The sequence below is a fragment of the Symphalangus syndactylus genome, chromosome 4 (assembly GCF_028878055.3).
Source record: "Symphalangus syndactylus isolate Jambi chromosome 4, NHGRI_mSymSyn1-v2.1_pri, whole genome shotgun sequence".
Classification (NCBI taxonomy): Eukaryota; Metazoa; Chordata; class Mammalia; order Primates; family Hylobatidae; genus Symphalangus; species Symphalangus syndactylus.
The window spans coordinates 86,700,856-86,720,599 of record NC_072426.2 but is presented as its reverse complement, the minus strand read 5'-3'; the positions used below and the strand labels follow the sequence as shown (position 1 = coordinate 86,720,599).

General features: G+C 44.3%; 3 protein-coding genes across 5 annotated transcripts in view; 2 read left to right on the top strand and 1 right to left on the bottom strand.

The window, feature by feature from the left end:
• Positions 1–19,744, top strand: part of LOC129480910 (arf-GAP with GTPase, ANK repeat and PH domain-containing protein 5) — a 273,520-nt gene that overhangs the window by 119,588 nt on the left and 134,188 nt on the right. The window lies entirely within an intron of this gene.
• Positions 1–19,744, bottom strand: part of GLUD1 (glutamate dehydrogenase 1) — a 225,577-nt gene that overhangs the window by 132,570 nt on the left and 73,263 nt on the right. The window lies entirely within an intron of this gene.
• Positions 16,432–19,744, top strand: part of LOC129480912 (arf-GAP with GTPase, ANK repeat and PH domain-containing protein 5-like) — a 31,576-nt gene continuing 28,263 nt past the window's right edge. The window contains exons 1-2 of one of the 3 annotated variants that reach the window (XM_055275461.2): positions 16,432–17,075; positions 17,446–17,514. In XM_055275461.2, coding sequence (XP_055131436.1) covers positions 16,853–17,075; positions 17,446–17,514 — 292 coding nt within the window. In that variant the 5' untranslated portion in view covers positions 16,432–16,852. The remainder of the gene's footprint in view (positions 17,076–17,445; positions 17,515–19,744) is intronic. The other 2 variants (XM_055275460.2, XM_063638121.1) reach the window with 2 other exon arrangements.

The following is a 19,744-nucleotide window of genomic DNA, read 5'->3' as shown; positions in this document are numbered from 1 at the left end:
TCAGGCTACTCAGGAGCCTGATGTAGGAGGATCACTTGAACCCAGGAGTTTGAGACTGCAGTGAGCTATGATCCTAACACTGCTCTCCAGCCTGGGTGACACACCAAGACACCATGTCTTCAAAAAAGGAATCTAGGGGCATCAGTGTGTGCACACAGCATGACTTGTGAATGCGGAAGTGCCTGTGTGCATAGTTGTGCTCAAGAATGTGCTGATGATTATACCTAATTAGAATAAATTTTTTTTTTTTTTTTTTTTTGAGATGGGGTCTTGCTCTGTCACCAGACTGGAGTGCAGTGGTGCTATCTCAGCTCACTGCAACCTCTGCCTCCCGGGTTCAAGTGATTCTCCTGCCTCAGCCTCCCGAGTAGCTGGGACTACAGGCAGACACCACCACTCCTGGCTAATTTTTTGTATTTTGGTAGAGACGCGGTTTCACCATGTGGGCCAGGATAGTCTTGATCCCCTGACCTCGTGATCTGCCCACCTGGGCCTCCCAAAATGCTGGGATTACAGGTGTGAGCCACTGTGCCTGGCCTGAAGGTCACTTTTATAAAGATCTCTCTACGTCTTAGATTTGATTCTTCCTTTAAATATTTTTCTCATTGACATTTGAAAGCACCTGACCATATATCAAATGAAGAATTTTCATAACTCCATAAAAGGAGAATTATGACATCATCTACTATTTCTTTCTCGTCTCTAAATCTAAACCATCAACCTCCTTATTTTTGTATACTGTCACATTGTGTATTCCCTGCATTGAATGCCTTTCTATTGCCATTGTCTATAAAAATTGTGGGAAGTTTTCTGCACCCTAAATTTTCTGTTATGGGGATTAAATATCCATTATCGAATTTTTTTCCAAGTCTTAGAGCAGAAAGGGTAAATACAGCCCTCACAGCAGCCTGTTGTTTGTCCTGCAATTGTGTTTCCATCACATTACACAAAGCCTGTTTGTCTTCGTGGTGGTACCCTACTAATAAGTTTTTTTTAATTATGTAATGTGTGTATATACAAATACCTATATGTATGTGTGTACACATACAGCTGATATCTACTGAGATTATGTATGCATGAACTATAGAATTAGCTTTTAATTTTAAGAAAATAAATTATTTTGTAAAGATAAATCTCATGTTTAAGAAGGGGAATTACGATTGAATCATTTAGGGATGCCTCAGCCTAAACATAATATGGAAAAAGCCATAACCAAAAGTCATTTTAGAGTACTGCTAGGTTACTCAACCTATCATCACATTTAATTAAAATGTCAGTTTGAACCATGGCCAGTCTATTTTCGTTAATATGTTATTTAAATCAACTTGTGAAGTCTTCATTTTAAATATAGAATTTGTGTTAATGAACTGGAAAATAACATTCTGTTGCTTGGAAGATGTGTTAAAGCCTAAAGATTTATGACTTTGTAAAAGAAGAAAACCAGCTGGTGATCAGTTGGCATTAGTACATGAGGATGTACTCATATTTGGTAATAGTCATTTTTTTCTAACTAGAGTAAGGGAGTTGGGAATGGGAGGCAGAAACAAGGACACAGATATATAAAAAATCATAGAACAAAACTGTATTGAGTTCTGAGTATGGGTCTGTGATCCATGGTTCAGTTTGAGAGGTTCCTGTGTCCCTTATGAGAAGGGACAGGAAAGCCAGGAGGACAGGAGTATGTTTGGGCCTGTGCCTGTGCTTCCACCACAGAAGTCAGCAGCTCTACCTTTCTCTTTTCTCCTCTTTATCTAATAATTGTCTCCTCTTCAAATTTGGGAAATGAGCTTAATCAAAGATTTGTTGTGTTTTTTGTTTGTTTGTTTTTGAAATGTGGCTTCAGTGTGTTTGCCCAGGCTGATCTTAAACTCCTGGGCTCAAGTGATCCTCCCTCTCAGCCTCCTGAGTAGCTGGGACTACAGGCATGTGCCACCACACCCAGCTAAGTTAGTGCTAATGTATAGTTTATCTGCTTCAATTTTGAAGGGCAGGATATATATATATAGTTATGTGTGTGTGAATGTGCGGTGGGGGGGTAGTGTGTGTGTGTGTGTTTATATATATATTTATATATTACTAGTCCATTGCTGCTACAACAAACTACCACCATGTCAGGGTGTAAAACAAATTTATTACACTCCTGTATGTCAGAGTGTGATGTGGATCTCACTGGGCTAAAATCTAGGTGTTGGAAAGGCTACCTTCATCTCTACAGGCTGTAGAGGATCTTTTGTCTCGCCTTTTCCACATTCTGGAGTCTGCCTGCATTTTTTGGCTTTGGGCTTTTCTCCACTCTCACCATTAGCAGCCTTGCATCTCATGGACCCTTCTTCTATGGCCACATGTCTCTGTGGCTCTTTCCTTCCCCCTTCTCTTCCACCGTTAAGGACTTGTGTTTACTTAGTCCTGAATGGAGACACCGTCATCATCCACATGAGCCCACTGTCCTAATCCATACAGGCTGCTACAAGGAAATGCATTAGACCAGGTAGCTTATAAATAACAGAACTTTGTTTCTCATAGCGCTGGAGGCTGAGAAGTGCAAGATCCAGGTGGCAGCAGTTTTGGTGTCTGGTGAAGGTCTGCTTTCTCATAGAGGTTTCCTTCTTGCTGTGTCTTCACATGGTGAGAGGAACAAACAAGCTCCCTTGTGCCTTTAATAAGGATGCTAATCCCAGTCATGAGGGCAGAGTCTCCCGTAAGGCTTAACCTCCTAATACCATCACCTTGAGGGTTAGGATTTTAACACATGAACATTGATGGAACACAACGTTCATTCCACAGCACCAGGGTAGTCTCCTCATGTCAGGGTCTTTACCTGAATCACATGCATGATGTACCGTTTTCATGTAAGGTTCTAGGAATCTGTGGACACCTTTGGGGGGCCATTATTTTGCTGATCACATATTACATATATTTTAATATTCTAGACTAGTATGAAAACAATGCTACTTCCATTGCTTTATATATGTATATATATACACATTGTCTAATGCTATAATTGAAAAAAAAGTTGTAGACACAAATATACCCATTTTTTAAAAAAAAACATTTTTTGCTATTTTACTTCATACTGCCAACTCCTTTTTCCTGAAACTGCTTCAAGTCTGGAATTCTTTTTTGTTATTAGTTTTATTTTATTGAAATATTCATGAATGAGCATACACTTGTATATGGATTTAAAATTCACAGTAATGTTCTCATGAATTCATCCGTGAATAACATTTTATAGACAAAATGTCTCCACTACGACAAGAGAAAGATGTATAATTCCCTTGTTCTAAGGTACCGCCATTCATTGTTATTATTTTAAAATAGGAGTGTTGACTGATGTTAAAACACAAAATGGGGCTGGGAGTGGTGGCTCCCGCCTGTAATCCCAACAATTTGGGAGACCGAGGTGGGCGGATCACCTGAGGTCAGGAGTTTGAGACTAGCCTGGCTAACATGGTGAAACCCTGTCTCTACTAAAAATACAAAAATTAGCTGGGCATGTGTTGCATGCCCATCATCTTAGCTACCTGGGAGACTGAGTCAGGAGAATCGCTGGAACCTGGGAGGCAGAGGCTGCAGTGAGCCGAGATCACACCAGTGCACTCCAGCCTGGGTGACAGAGCGAGACTCTGTTCTTCCCCCCACCCCCCAAAAAAACACAAAAAGGGATAATTGGCCGGGCACAGTGGCTCACGTCTGTAATCCCAGCACTTTGGGAGGCTGAGGTGGATGGATCACCTGAGACCGGGAGTTTGAGACCAGCCTGACCCACATGGAAAAACCCCGTCTCTACTAAAAATACAAAAATTAGCTGGGCATGGTGGCACATGCTTGTAATCCCAGCTACTCAGGAGGCTGAGGCAGGAGAATTGCTTAACTCTGGGAGGTGGAGGTTGCTGTGAGCCAAGATCGCACCATTGCACTCCAGCCTGGGCAACAACAGCAAAACTCCATCTCAAAAAAAAAAAAAAAAAAAAAAAGACAGATTTATAACTGGGCAGTGGAATTGAAAATCATTTAAAAAAGTACCTAAGGAACTTGTATAAATAAATAGGAAAAAAAAGAGAAAAACATCAAGAAGCCTACAAAAAAGCAGATTTGTAAATGGGCAATGGATTTGAATAGACATTTAGCCAAAGAAGACATCCAGTTGGTGAAAAGGCATATGGAAAGGTGCTCAACATCACTGATTATCAGGAAAATGAAAATCAAAACCGCCACAAGTGCTTTAGACCGTAGCGGCATGCATGAAAGTTTTCAGGCCTCCAGTTGTTGGGAGTGGCTGAGGAGATTGGGGAGCTTTTGTCTGAGTTGGAAGAGTGGAGTCTCAACAAGAACCAGTGTATTCTGGACATGTGTGGGCCCTGGAGTGTGCATGGCCGGATGCATTGTCTACCTGTGCCTTACAGAGTGACACCATTGTGGTGTGGTCAATCAGAGGGGCAGGTGGCTTTCAGAGGGAGTGGGAAGTGGTGAGGCTTGGTATGTTTGCCCACGGATGACAGCAAAAGTGAGTTGGCTTCCCAAGAACTTTTACCAGTAGCCTGTTTTGTTACAATTCTAGACCCAGACTGGGGTCCCAAGGCATCTTAGCCCACAGCTTCTTAGCAAGTACATGTTCAGTTGGCTCCCGCAGCTCAGCCTGGGTCATCCCCACCTTCTGCCTCTTGGGCCATGCATAGCTCAGCTCTGCACACTGAGCCATCATCCTATGGTGAGCAAGACCCCATTCTTGGGCTTCAGTCTCTTTCCCTGCAGCAGGCAATCAAGGTGGTGGCTGGAAGGGACCAAGGAGCCACATCTCACAGTGCCCTGCTGCCTGAACAAGGACCAGAGGCCTGTGGAGCACATGGCTCTCAGATTTCTCCCCTTTGATGACTCATCAGCTGCCCCCACATGGCTTTCTAGCTCACAGCAGATCTAGCCTTCTCTGAGCAGTGAAGATGGGATGTTTTATGGTCATTTTCCCTGGTGTGCAGAGCCCAAGTGGAGTTCTTCAGCACACCCTAGTCCATCCCTTCATTAACATCCCCACCTGTCCAGTCTTACCTGCCTTCATATCAAAAGCACTCAGGTAACCCAGAGGGCTTCAGCCCTGCCCTGCCTGACTTTCTGGGAAACCCCCCCTCCACCCACCCTAATCAGACACTGTCTGAAGGTTCCCCCTCATCATTGTAAAAGTGAGAGGTGACAGCATGCTGGCAGTCCTCACAGCCCTCGCTTGCTCTCGGCGCCTCGTCTGCCTGGGCTCCCACTTTGGTGGCATTTGAGGAGCCCTTCAGCCCACCGCTGCACTGTGGGAGCCCCTTTCTGGGCTGGCCAAGGCGGGAGCCGGCTCCCTCAGCTTGCAGGGAGGTGCGGAGGGAGAGGTGCGAGCGGGAACCGGGGCTGCAAGTGGCGCTTGCGAGCCAGCTGGAGTTCTGGGTGGGTGTGGGCTTGGCGGGCCCCTCACTTGGAGCAGCCGGCCGGCCCTGCCAGCCCCGGGCAATGAGGGGCTTAGCACCCAGGCCAGCAGCTGGGGAGGGTGTACTGGGTCCCCCAGCAGTGCCAGCCCACTGGCACTGCGCTTGATTTCTCGCCAGGCCTTAGCTGCCTTCCCGCAGGGCAGGCCTCGGGACTGCAGCCCGCCATGCCTGAGCCTTCCCCCGCCTCTGTGGGCTCCTGTGCAGCCCCAGCCTCCCCGACGAGCACTGCCCCCTGCTCCACGGCGCCCAGTCCCATCGACCACCCAAGGGCTGGGGGTGCGGGCACACGGCGTGGGACTGGCAGGCAGCTCCACCTGCAGCCCTGGTGCAGGATCCACTGGGTGAAGCCATTTGGGCTACTGAGTCTGGTGGAGATGTGGAGAACCTTTATGTCTAGCTCAGGGATTGTAAATACACCAATCAGCACCCTGTGTCTAGCTCGGGGTCTGTGAATGCATCAGTCGACACTCTGTATCTAGCTACTCTGGTGGGGCCTTGGAAAACCTTTATGTCTAGCTCAAGGATTGTAAATACACCAATCGGCACTCTGTATCTAGCTCAAGGTTTGTAAACACACCAATCAGCACCCTGTGTCTAGCTCAGGGTTTGTGAGTGTACCAGTCGACACTCTGTATCTAGCTACTACTCTGGTGGGGCCTTGGAAAACCTTTATGTCTAGCTCAAGAATTGTAAATTCACCAATCAGCACTCTGTATCTAGCTCAAGGATTGTAAACACACCAGTCAGCGCCCTGTCAGAAGAGACCACTGGGCTCTACCAATCAGCAGGACGTGGGTGGGGCCAGATAAAAGAATAAAAGCAGGCTGCCCGAGCCAGCAGTGGCAACCTGCTCGGGTCCCCTTCCACACTGTGGAAGCTTTGTTCTTTCACTCTTTGCAATAAATCTTGCTAGTGCTCACTCTTTGGGTCCACACTGCATTTATGAGCTGTAACACTCACCGAGAAGGTCTGCAGCTTCACTCCTGAAGCCAGCGAGACCACGAGCCCACTGGGAGTAACGAACAACTCCAGACGCGCTGCTTTAAGAGCTGTAACACTCACCACGAAGGTCTGCAGCTTCACTCCTGAGCCAGCGAGACCACGAACCCACTAGAAGGAAGAAACTCCAAACACATCCGAACATCAGAAGGAACGAACAACTCCAGACGCGCCACCTTAAGAGCTGTAACACTCACCGCGAGGGTCCGTGGCTTCATTCTTGAAGTCAGTGAGACCAAGAACCCGCCAATTCCGGACATAAAAGGAAGAGAAATTTTTCTGACACAGAGTTTCTGGTGAAGTGGCCAGCTCCCACAACACAGGGTGATGGCGATTTGGGCTGGACCAGGATCAGACAGTGCTGTCCTGGGGCTGGCTGGCTGATAAGGGGCTCCAAAAAGGGCAGTGGTGGACCCCTGGGAGGCTTTCTGCTCTCCTGATTGCAGGTTCTTGGTGAGAGGACCTATTGGCCACTAGAGTGTCTGCAGGGGTGTGTGTGTATATGTGTGCGTGTGTGCGTGTGATGTGTGATGTGTGTTTACTTGGATTGACTTCTTTCAGTGTGAAGCCCACTGTTTTGCTGAATGTATCTCACTGTTTCCTGAAACTCAGTACATTGAGCTGGCTTAAGGGTCCTGGGACCTCGCTGTCATATTTGCACAAGCCTAGTGTCTGTGCAGACTGTACACTGGAGTTCAGTTGTAAGACCCTTTTGATCCCTTATTCTGTTCCTGTAATAGAAAAGCCGTTTCACTCAATGGAATAGAAACCCAGATCTAATGGAGAGATGTTCTAATCTGCCATACACTGGGGCAGTGGCCAGTGATTTGGACTTTGTGGCACAGATGGAAATTTCCAGGTTCTCTAGGTGGTAGGCAGAGGCCTCACTTTCTAAGAAACTCCCCCACTCCACCCCTGCCAATGAGGACGTTGCTTAGAGATATTTCTATCAGTGTTGAGTAGAAGAGATCATTTCTTGATGTTGAATTTCAGGTAAGGATGCCAGCTTCTGTATATCAGTGTGGTGATGCTTGGGCTGAGACAGGTCTAGACGGCACTGTCTGAAAGGGGGCTCAAGGAAGTAGCTGTGAAAGGCTCCTGGGATGTTTTCTGCTCCCCTCTCTGCAAATTCCCTGGAGGGAGATCCTGTTAGTCACTGTGGGGTGTGTGTGTGTGTGTGTGTGTTCATCACTTGTTGCTTTGGGGTGGGAAGAGACAACAAAAGCCTACAGAATCTATAGTTCTCAGTTCATCTCCCATCCTAGTCCAATCATGGCCTAACATCCTTAGCTACTGATCGCAGAGGAGACTCTGCGCATTTGTCTTCGTGTGGCCTGGGATGTTGGCAGATTCAGATTGGTGCCCCAGGCATCTGTGCCTGTAACTGCAGTTTCAGCAGGCTCAGGACCAGGCTAAAGGGCCTCCAAGCTTCCTCCAGTTTCCTGGTGCATGCATGTGCAATATACTCCCCTGACCTGGGTCTTTCCTGCCTCTTCTTGCCAGTTGGGTCAGAACTAGCTTATTAACCAGTTTTTTCTGAGCTTTAATCGAACTGGCTCCAACCAGTTGGAGACTTGAAAAGGGCTACATGATAGTTATAGATTTTTAAAGATATATTATTATTTTAGAGTAGTTTTGAGTGTACAGTAAAATGGAATGCAGAGTCCAGAGATCTCATATGGCCTCAATTCCTGTACACTCTCAATTCCTGTCTCATATGGCCTCAATTCCTGTACACTCTCGGGTCACTCCACCAACAACCTCCTATACCAGAGCCACTTTGAAACATTAGAAAATATATTTGAGCATCAGAAATGTATAAACTAGGCAGCTCCAGACTGCAAGCAGCTCAGGGGTCCAACAGAGAGGCTTAGGGAGGGTGGGGGAAGAAATTTATATGGTGAACGTGGAAGAAAAATAAAATACTTGATTGGGTAAAGTGGAGCAGTGGCCTCATTTGGAACATTACAGTGGGAAGTCTCTAGTTACATGTTAGTTGGTGGTTTCTGATTGGTTAAGCTTAAGTTTCCTTTTATTATTTACACTGAGTCAAATTTTGGTTTATTTAAGGAGGAATTGAGTGCACTGCCGCCGCCTCAGCCTCATGGCCACCTGTTTATTTGATTATTTTTAACAGAGAAGATCCTTTTAAAAGTATCTGTTGCCCTGGCTGGAGTGCAGTGACGTGATCACGGCTCACTGCAGCCACAACCTTCCAGCTCAGGTGATCCTCCCACCTCAGTGCTCCCCACCCTGAGTAGCTGGACTACAGGCATGTGCCACCACACCACCATGCTAGGCTAATGGTTTGTATTTGTTTGAGAGATGCAGTTTCCCTAAGTTGCTTAGGCTTCTTTCGAACTCTTAGACTCAAATAATCTGCCTGCATTGGTCTCCCCAAGTGCTGGAATTACAAGCCATCTAAATCTTTTATCTCAGATTTGCCTTGTGACAAAAAGAGGGGTACTTTTTCTGACACGATGAGGCTGAGAAAGGTGAGGTGGGCGCATCCTGTGCATATTATTTTCTCAGGTGATGAGAATATGGTCGGCTCTTGCCTAATGGGATATATATTCTCTTTGAATGATTTGGCAACATATCAGATGAGAGAAGTTGAATAAATGTTAGAAGAACATAGAAAAAATAGGTTATACATGTTGGGTTTCTGAAGAAATGATGTCATTGGAGAAACAAAACTTTTATTGATTTCTAGAAACATTTAGGGCCAATTTTTGTGTAAGTAATTTGAATTTATGATGATATCTCTGACCACTTTTTGATATTTTTTCTGGTTCAGCTGAGTGGTGTCATTGAGCAAACACAAAGTGGGGCTCATCCAGGGATGAGATTTTGCCAGAGAGAGGACGAGCAGCAAGTCAGGGAGCTTAAGGTAATTATGAGAAAGTGACTATCTAAAATTGCTTAGGTAGAAGGAGACAGATTAGATTTTTGTGTGTTTGGTATTTGGGGTAAGAGGGATGTGGGTGTGTACGTGAGATGTGTTGTTTATTCTCTCTCTCTCTCTTTTTTTTTTTTGAGAGGAAGTCTTGCTCTGTCGCCCAGGCTGGAGTGCTGTGGCACAGTTTTGGCTCACTGCAACCTCCGTCTCCCGGGTTCAAGGGATTCTCCTGCCTCAGCCTCCCAAGTAGCTGGGATTACAGGCACCTGCCACCACGCCCGGCTAGTTTTTGTGATTTTTTTTTAGTAGAGATGAGGTTTCACTATGTAGGTGAAGCTGGTCTCGAACTCCCGACCTCAGATGATCCACCCACCTCGGCCTCCCAAAGTGTTGGGATTACAGGCGTGAGCCACTGCGCCTGGCCTGTTTATTCTCTTAAGAGAGAAAATGAGGGGATTAATGGACTGTAGTTCTGGACAAGGTGGAAAACAAAGTGGAAGTATTGGGGCAAGGGCTCTAACAGGCTAGGATGGTGCAGTCAGTCCCTTCACCCACAAATCAGTAGAATGTTAGCAGTTCAGACTCAAACCTTGTGAAAAACAGGTGGTGGAAAGGAAATCCCTCGCAGCAACTGGCACCATAATCAAGACAGAATGTTTGCAGAATAAATGGAGTTACCTGCTTTCAGCCCCAGGGAGTAGCTATTGTCTGCCCTGATGATATGTGATAATAATTTGTGATCCTGTTGTCTTAAAATGGGGTCACTCATCTCCAGTAGAATTAAGTCCACAGTGAAGTTGTCCCCCGATCCCCAAAAAGATAAACATATATGAATGAACTCACGTGATAACAACTACTGCTGCCTGGGATCATGAGAGGCCTGAACTGAACTGATAGGAAGTGAAAGGTGGCTGAGATAATGAGAATAGACCCATCTGCAGAGGATCATAAAACCAGCAAAGACAAGGTCTTGTCTAAGATGCCTTCACAAGCTTTGTCCATGAGAACTCTAAGGATTTCTCCAGACCTCTTGGCTGCTGCTGTGATCTCTGCCCAAGAGGAGCCTCTGACCAGCATCCAAAGGGCTTCTGGACCCACAGGACTCTTCTGGAGGTACATTGGTCTCCCGAGCTATGGCTGTGGTTTTTTACTCCCTTTATCACTGCCTGTGTGTAGAATGATAATTGCATAATTGATAGTGTGAAGACCTCTTGATAAATGGTAAATCTGAGCATATGTATTTGGCTGACATGTCATTGTGAAACCTCACAGCTTCAGTCAGTGTCAGCGCAGCTAGGGAGCATGTATCTAATGCACATGTCACTGGGCATAGTCTACAGGCACCTAATAACTCAGGTACCTTAACAGTCACTAATGAGTGTATCTCCAAGGACTAAACAATGGAAGACTGTAGAAGATGCCATTCATTAAGATATCTCAAGAATATGGAAGATTATTATTCACTTCTACTGGGACAGGACTTTATATGGCACCTGAAAAAATTCCCATGAAAAATCACGTTTACAAAATGTCAGGTTATGATATCCAAGATGAAACCAATAAGCCACAACATTCGCATAATACACTGTACAACCCTGATCTCTTGACTGTCATCAAATGTTTCTTACCTCTAAACCAAAGTTTCATTTTATAATTTATTTTTTCTTGTTTTTTTCTGTTCTCTTAGCTTAAGAAAAGATGATTACAAACTTTTTGTATGTTTTTCCTATATGCTTGCAAAGGGTTGTAAGACTTTATTGTGATTATTCTTGCTTTAAGCTGAAACTTCCCTAATCTTTCTTTAGAGATTGTGGCATAGCATGTTAGTTTCTTTTCCATATCCAGTTGTTTTCTGTAATGAATACAGAAATACAGGCACTATTTTGTAACTTTAAATAGACATCATCTCAAGTCTACAAGAATTATCCAAAATGGTATTTAATGACATTTCTAGGTCTTCAGACACTATTAATGCAGATTGTAGCCTCTAGGTCCTGAAGATTTTACTAGATACTGGTTACTGAAACTGAGCTTTCTGGAATTCTTTTACCTTCCACTGTGGTTTCCCGCATTTCAACATATCACCTATTTTTGTCCTCAAATGTTACTTAAATTTTTTCCACAGAATTAAATAAAATATGCATCATCCCTCCTCTGATTTTCGAAATGACCCTTTGCTTCCTATGATGATGATTCTTCTCGTCCGTTTTGTAGTTATATGTTAGAGTTTGTAAATATTCACACATTTTGCAACTGCAAATAATTTTCTTATTATTTTTTCCTCTTCCTCTAAAGTTGCTGTTATTTCTTTTAACTTCTTGTGGGAAAAATAAAACCTATCTTTCACTTTGTTGATATACTTATTTATAATTGAACTCCTTGATTTTTACTCGAATTGCTTTTCAAGTTACCCACTTTTAGGGAAGACATTATTTGGGTTTTGTTTGGTGTATCAGGCTTTTTTTTAGTTAGTTGTATCAAGAAGTGTAGACTTTTCTATACATAATATCCTTTTTCCCACAGTAGTTTTTTTGTTTTGTTTTGTTTTTTAAGTCTGTAGCCGGGCGCAGTGGCTCACGCCTGTAATCCCAGCACTTTGGGAGGCCAAGGCAGGCGGATCACGAGGTCAAGAGATCGAGACCATCCAGGCTAACACGGTGAAACCCCCATCTCTACTAAAAATACAAAAGATTAGCTGGACATGGTAACGGGTGCCTGTAGTCCCAACTACTCTGGAGGCTGAGGCCGGAGAATGGCGTGAACTCAGGAGGCAGAGGTTGCAGTGAGCCGAGATTGTGCCACTGCACTCCAGCCTGGGTGACAGAGCAAGACTCCATCTCAAAAAAAAAAAAAAAAAGTCTGTTAAAATAAAGGTCATCAAAAGATCTTTTCCTAAACCTTTCCTTTACCAGAAATATCTCTAGAGTCACATGGTCCTTTCTCCCTTCTTGCTTTTGTAGGAGTCCAAAGCTAATCTGTCCCTGATCTGGATTGCATGCACCTGTGCCTTTTGGGGCCCTTCTGCATTCATTCTTCCTTCTCTTCTAACCTCAAAAATGTGTTTTCTCTTTTGGCTCTTTCCCTTTAACATAGAAGTATACTCACACTTTTGTTGAATCTTGGAATAAAAGGCTTCCTTTACCACATATCTCCCTTTAATACTACATCTCTCTTCTCAGCCAAATACTTGGGAAAAGAAGCCCTGAGTTTGTGTCATTGTTTTCTCACCTCCAGTTCACTACTTTACCCACTGCCTGACATCCAGCTCGCTCACACACACACACAAGCCCAATCACTAAGTTGCCATAGCTGATTTGTAGCTTTCCTGCCCTCTTGGCAGAATTTGACTCTGCATTGGGATAATACATGTTGAGTACCTATTGAACAGGCACTGTGCTAGGTGCTGCTGTTATAGAAATGAGAAGAAGGCATCACCTCCTTTCTAACAACTCACAGGAGCAGCCATTCCTGATTGATACACGTCTCTTGACTCCCAGTGCTCACTTTTGCAAGCTTCACTTAATGCCGTGTAAATCACCCTATTCTCTAGGTCTTCTTTCTTCCCAGTTCTCCTTACTGTACACAACTTGTCAAGGCAGTCACCTCCACGCCCATGGCTTCAGTTGCTTTCTCCATTCTCTGAGAACAATAGAATTTTAAATGCTTTTTTTCCATGTATTAGCTTTATTTTATACAAGATGCCTCACTTGCTGTAACCATAGATTCAAAGTTGCTCCATGAAAGTAATAAATGAAAAATGGTGACATTTTTAGCATGTAAATTTTAGGAAATTTCCTCAGTTACTCTTAATGGCTTGATTTAGTATGTGTGTTATTTTTGAAAACATATGTTGGGATGTCACAAATGGACTTAGCCTACAGAGGTTTATATTCAACTTTTGACCAGAGAGTTCCATTTTAATGTGACACTGAGAGTAAAAAACTATCTTTTCCTCCTTACCCATTTCTCTTCCTACATTCTCTGCCAGGAGGAAGGCACTGCTACATACCCAGTCTTCCCCAGCAGAGCCTGAGCAGCTCTGTTTTCCCTCTACTTCCTGTCTTCTTTCACATCTCATGACCAAGCACTTCCTATTCTGTCTCCCAAATGATCACAGACTTTTTCCTCCACTTTTGTCACTGCCACTGCCCTTAGCATTACTCTGCCTTTAGAGAAAGTCTCTTAATTGGTTTGATTGCTTCCTTCAGTCCTTCCTTGTTGTACAGACCACTACACACACATCTGACAGAGACTTTTCACCTTTTTATGGTTCAATGACTCAAATTCCCAGAATAAAATTAAAACCACCCCAGGATCAAATTTGAGGTCAAATAGAGGTGGGTTTGTATCCCAGGTTCATATACTGTCCAGCAGTATGGTCTCAGAAAACTGACTTCCTTAAGTTCTTGTTTGTGTATCTGCCTACACTCATTGAGAGTTGGGACTATTTCACACATACAGTGTGTGGCATGTAGAAGGGACTTAATCAATGTTGAAAGAAGGGGAGGCATTTTAAAATCCACATCAAAAAAAATTTGTTCTGTTCGGGAGTGGTGGCTCACGCCTGTAATCCCAGCACTTTGGGAGGCCAAGGCAGGTGGATCACCTGAGGTCAGGAGTTCGAGATCAGCCTGAACAACGTGGTGAAACCCCATCTCTACTAAAGATACAAACGTTAGCTGAGCATGGTGGTGGGCTCCTGTAATCCCAGCTACTTAGGAGGCTTAGGCACTTGAATGAGAATCACTTGAACCCAGGAGGTGGAGGTTGCAGTGAGCAACGATTGTGCCACTGCCTGGGCAACAGAGTGAGACTCTGTCTCAAAAAAAAATAAAAAATAAAAAAATATGAAAAATTCTTTTAAAAATATACTAATCTGGCTGGGCATGGTGGCTCATGCCTGTAGTCCTAGCACTTTGGGAGGCTGAAGCGGGTGCATCACCAGCCTGACCAACATGGAGAAAGCCCATCTGTACTAAAAATACAAAATTAGCCGGGCATGGTGGTGCATGCCTGTAATCCCAGCTACTTGGGAGGCTGAGGCAGGAGAATCACTTGAGCCCGGGAGGCAGAGGTTGCAGTGAGACAAGATTGCGCCATTGCACTCCCGCCTGGGCAACAAGAGTGAAACTCCATCTCAAAAAAAAAAAAAAAAAAAAAATAGTGTTCAGCAAGGCTGAAGCATAAAAGGTTAATAGAATCATTTATCACTTGTATTTCTATACATCTACAAGACACCATCTGAAAATGAAATCAGAGAAACAATTTCATTGGGTAACAAGAGCAAAACTTCGTCTCAAAATAATAATAATAATAATCTACAATGTCATCTCCCTTCCAAGCTTGACTTCCACCTTTACTTTCTGATACGGTTTTGCCGTGTCCCCACCCAAATCTCATCATGAATTATAATCCCCAGAATCCTGATGTGTCGATGGAGGGGCCTAGGGGGAGGTGATTGGATCATGGGGGCAGTTTTCTTCATGCTGTTCTTGTGATATTCAGTAAGTCCTCATGAGATCTTAATGGATTTTGTTTTGTTTTGTTTTGTTTTGTTTTTTGGGATGGAGTCTTGCTCTGTTGCCCAGGCAGGAGTGCCATGGCACGATCTTGGCTCACTGCAGCCTCTGCCTCCTGGGTCCAGTGATTCTCCTGCCTCAGCCTCCTGAGTAGCTGGGATTACAGGCATGCACCACCACACCCAGCTAATTTTTGTATTTTTAGTAGAGACAGGATTTCACTGCATTAGCTAGGCTGGTCCCAAACTCCCGACCTCAGTTGATCCACCTGCCTTGGCTTCCCAAAGTACTAGGGTTACAAGTGTGAGCCACCATGCCCAGCTGAGATCTGATGGTTTTATACATGTTTGACAGTTGCTCCTTCACATGTTCCCACTGTCTGTGCGGCCACCATGTAAGTTGGACTTGCCCTTCTGCCATGATTGTAAGTTTCCTGAGGACTTACTGCCCTTCTGCCATGATTGTAAGTTTCCTGAGGACTTACTGCCCTTCTGCCATGATTGTAAGTTTCCTGAAGGACTTCCCCTTCTGCCATGATTGTAAGTTTCCTGAGGCCTCCCCAGCCATGTGAAACTTTGAGTCAATTAAACCTCTTTCCTTTAAAAATTACCCAACCTCAGGTATTTCTTTATATCAGTGTGAAAACAGACTACTATACTTTCTGATAATCATGCTTAAGGAATTAGGGAATTCAGACTACCTGAGATCAAACTGTGGCCCCACCCTTAGCAGTCATGTGACCTTGGGGAGGTTACTTACCTTCTCCATCTCAACAACTTCTGTAAAATCTGTAAAATGAGATTGTTTCTCAGGGTTAAATGAGCATAGCACAGTGGGGACACTGTCAGGCACACACTACTTGCCAGATGTCGAGTATTCATCTTTATTGAAATAGGACTGTGGTAACCCACTTTATGGTTCTCGATTTTGTATGACAAAATCATGCTTAGTGCCTTGTTAGTAAAAGAAAGAAAATCTGAAAGTCCCTGCCATGGAAGGAAGAAATAGCGGGGAGAAAAGGGGGTTGGTAAGTTTCAGCATTTCAGAGCTTGGAGGGACAAGTTAGGTTTCTATTTTATGGAGAAGGAGGTGGAGGCAGGATAGGTCATTCAAGACACACAGCCATAACTCTTTATTGAGAGTAAGTTAGGGCCCCAGGGATTGCTGTGGTTAAATTGCAGGCAAAAACAACCACTCATTGGAAGACAGGAGAGGAGTGTTTACTAACAAAAGCCGTCAGCAATTCAAGGTTATTTATATTCAGTCAGCAAATAAAAGTTGTTCAACTTGGTTGCTAATGGGACCCACTCTACTGAGGCTTTGTATAGAACTCATAGAGGAAGATGGCTTCAAGTAGTGAACTACCCTGTGCTTTTCTTAGAACTAAAATCTCAGGAAGCTGGTGATGAATGAAAACCTTAGTCCCACTGGCACTGCACGAGGGGCCAGGAGAGCAGCAGCATCATAAGGCACAGGGTGGGGCAGCCCAGGCAGGGGCATTCTGAGCTGTTGGGGGAGGGGTGGCAGTTAGGGTGGGGCATTGTGAGCTGTCAGGGAGGGCATTGTGAAGTGTGGGGTGGGGCATTGTGTGCCACATGCCTGGGCTCCCACCTGGGCCAGTGGGCTTCAGTCTGTAGGTGACTACAGAAGGAGGAGGAGCTCCGTCTGTTCTCTCTTCAGGCAGTTGTTGTGTCTCTCAGCGCTTGTTGGGTTCACAACCTATTAAATAAGCCGGCTGGTCTTCACCCTCCCAGACAAGTCAACTCAGGGGAGGCGGCAGGGTGCGGGCCTTGGCCCGCAGCCCTAGCCAGGGCCGGGGCCAGGGCCGGTGCCCGGGGCCGGGCTGTGAGGTGGGCAGGCAACAGCGGGCAAGACCATCTCTGCAAGTGCAGCATAGCCTCAGCCTAGGACAGCCGGAGTGCGTGGCCAAACCTGTGAGCAGAGGCACAGGTGGTGGCAGACAGTAGAGGCACCCCATGGGGAACATACTGACCTATTGTGTGCGCCCCAGGGTCAACCTCGAGTTTGACCAGCAACAGGGGTTGGTGTGTCCCTCTGAATCTGAGATCTATGAGGCAGGAGTTGGGGACAGGTTGGCAGGAGCGCCCATGGCTGCTGCTGTACAGCCTGCTGAGGTGACTGTTGAAGTTGGTGAGGACCTCCATATGCACCACATCTATGACCGGGAGATGCCTGAAGGTAAGGAGGTGACGGGTGCCATCTGCCCTCGGCTTGCCTCTGGCTGCTGCTGCCCCCAAGGTTCCCTTTGAGGCATCCCCCACTTTGAGCTCCTTTCTGCCTGTAGCCAGCTTTCCTGGGGGCTGGCCAGGAACAAAAAGCTGGCTCCACCTTGCATTCCCACCCCTTAGTCTTTCCCCACTGAGTCCAGTCAGTTTCTTTTCGCCTCCCCTCCCAATCGCCCAGTTCTTGCTCTCTCATCTCATTCTGCCAGGCTGGTATGGGACCATTTATTTATGGCTCTTGTCGAATAAGCAGCAGTGGAATGAACGAGTTGATAAATTTTTATAAATGATCACATCTTTTTTCTTTTCTCCCTGTATACATATAGCTTTGGAGTTTAACCCTTCTGCCAATCCAGAGGCAAGCACAATATTCCAGAGGAACTCTCAAACAGATGGTGAGACAACATTGTCTGTAGCTCTATTATCCTGTGGGACTTTGTTTAGGCTTCTTTGGACTATTCCTTTTCTCAATGAAAACTCAAATATCCCAACTTTTCAGTACCCATCTTATTTTTTCTTTGTACCTGTCCAGATGGTACCTAAGTGAAGGAACCAGGTAAATGCCTAATTGTTTCCTTTGTTAAAGTAGCTAAATCTCAGGACAGTTCATATTCAAATGTTTGGGGATTTCTTATTTAAAATCAGAATAGAGGTTGCCATGGGAGAGGCTATATGGTATTCTTAATGGGCTGCTTTAAGTCACCTTAATAGAAGCTGCTTAGTTTCTTCTAACTGTAATTTGAACACAGAAGGAAAAAAGAAAAAAGGAGAGTGCTTAAAATAATTGTGAAAGGTGTGAAATGTCACAGCCAGGGCTGCAGAAAAATGGTTGTGTGTGTGTGTTTGGGGTTTCTCAAAGGAGTTTACCCATGAGGCTCTTTAGTAACTCTGGTTACTTTAAAATTCTTACTTTAACAGAAAATGTGTCTCCAGATTTATTCTGGTGACTTAACAGACTTTATTTACCTCCTTGTTCTAAAAGAGAGGTGGGGATTGGCTCATGGTCAAAACTTTCAAAAGACATGAAACATCAGTGTAGACTTTTAATGTGTAATATGAAGATTGCAGGTTAAAATGTCAGACCTTCCCTGTAAGAGTGTTTGTTGCCATGGCTCCCCCTTTGTCCTTTCCCCTCCTGACAATAGCATCTCGTTCAAAGATAAGAAAGTTAGAGTTTTGGCCAGGCTTGGTGCTCACGCCTGTAATCCCAGCACTTTGGGAGGCTGAGGCGGGCGGATCACCTGAGGTCAGGAGTTCAAGACCAGCCTGGCTAGCATGGTGAAAAGCTGTCTCTACTAAAAAAAAAATACAAAAATTACCTGGGTGTGGTGGGGCATGCCTGTAGTTCCAGCTACTCACAAGGCTGAGGCAGGAGAATTGCTTGAACCTGGGAGGTGGAGGTTGCTGTGAGCAGAGATCGCGCCAATGCACTCCAGCCTGGGTGACAGGGCGAGACTCCGTCTCACAGAAAAAAAAAGGAAAGAAAGTTGGAGTTTTTTAGTCTCTACACTGCTGGGAGAGGTGGGGGATGGGAGGCAGTAGAAAAGAGAAAACAATTAGTTGGTTTGCCTCTAAAATTTTGCAAAGAGATGAATCTAAGTAAAAGTAATTCTGGGTAATAATATGGTTCTTGAATAAAAACTAAAATTTTCAAAATAGAAAACATTGCATCATAAACATATTAAATCCAGTTGGCTTATTGGTTTCATTTAAATGCCAGAGATTTCATTACTGTAGAGGAAATGTCTTATAGCTCTTCTATTTAAACTTTGGGCTCTTACTTTTTAAAGAGGTAGGATAATTAAGACTCATTATGAGTGTGATTTTGTAGCTTGGAAGTACTATCCTCACTTTTCAAGATATTTAAGGATTGCTTTAGAATAAACAAATCTATTATGTGAATTAATTGATTATACCTTTATACACAAAGTGTGTAAGTACTTGTGTAAACTTATACTCTGCTTGGCGATGTGAGGAAAGCCTCTGAGTGATGTTACACACCAGTTAGTAGATGGGCAGTGTTGGATGAGAGCCCAAAAATGACTCTTTATTGTCATTCTTTAGGATTACAACACAGTTTATGTATGTCTCACTTGGCCCTTTCCAATACAAATAAGGCCTGTGTATGTTCTCCCTGTGTATTGCTAATGAAGAAGTGAAGACTTAGAGATATCACATGAGTATGGAAGGCAGCTACTTAACAGAACTAAGGTTCTGTGTCCTCAGAATGACATGGAAGTGACAGATATGCTGAATTTACTTTTTAAATTTTTAAAAACTCTAGAATACATCTTATATTTTGCCTATAAAATAGACCTGTCTTTTAAAACTTACTGCTGTCTTGATTTATTTTATGCAAAGTTGATTTTATACAACTCAAAGCCAACATTTACCTCTACATTTTTTTTTTTTTTTTAAATAAAGGAGGGTGTCATTATGTTACTCACGCTGGCCTCAAATTCCTGACCTGCGTTCAAGTGATTTTCCCATCTCAGCCTCCTGAGTAACTGGGACTACAAGCATGTGCCATCTTGCCTGGCTCTATCTTATGTCTATACGTTCATTTCAATGGATAAGAATAAAAGTAGAGATAGTGAAATAGCCTAAATGCAGCAGTTGAATAAA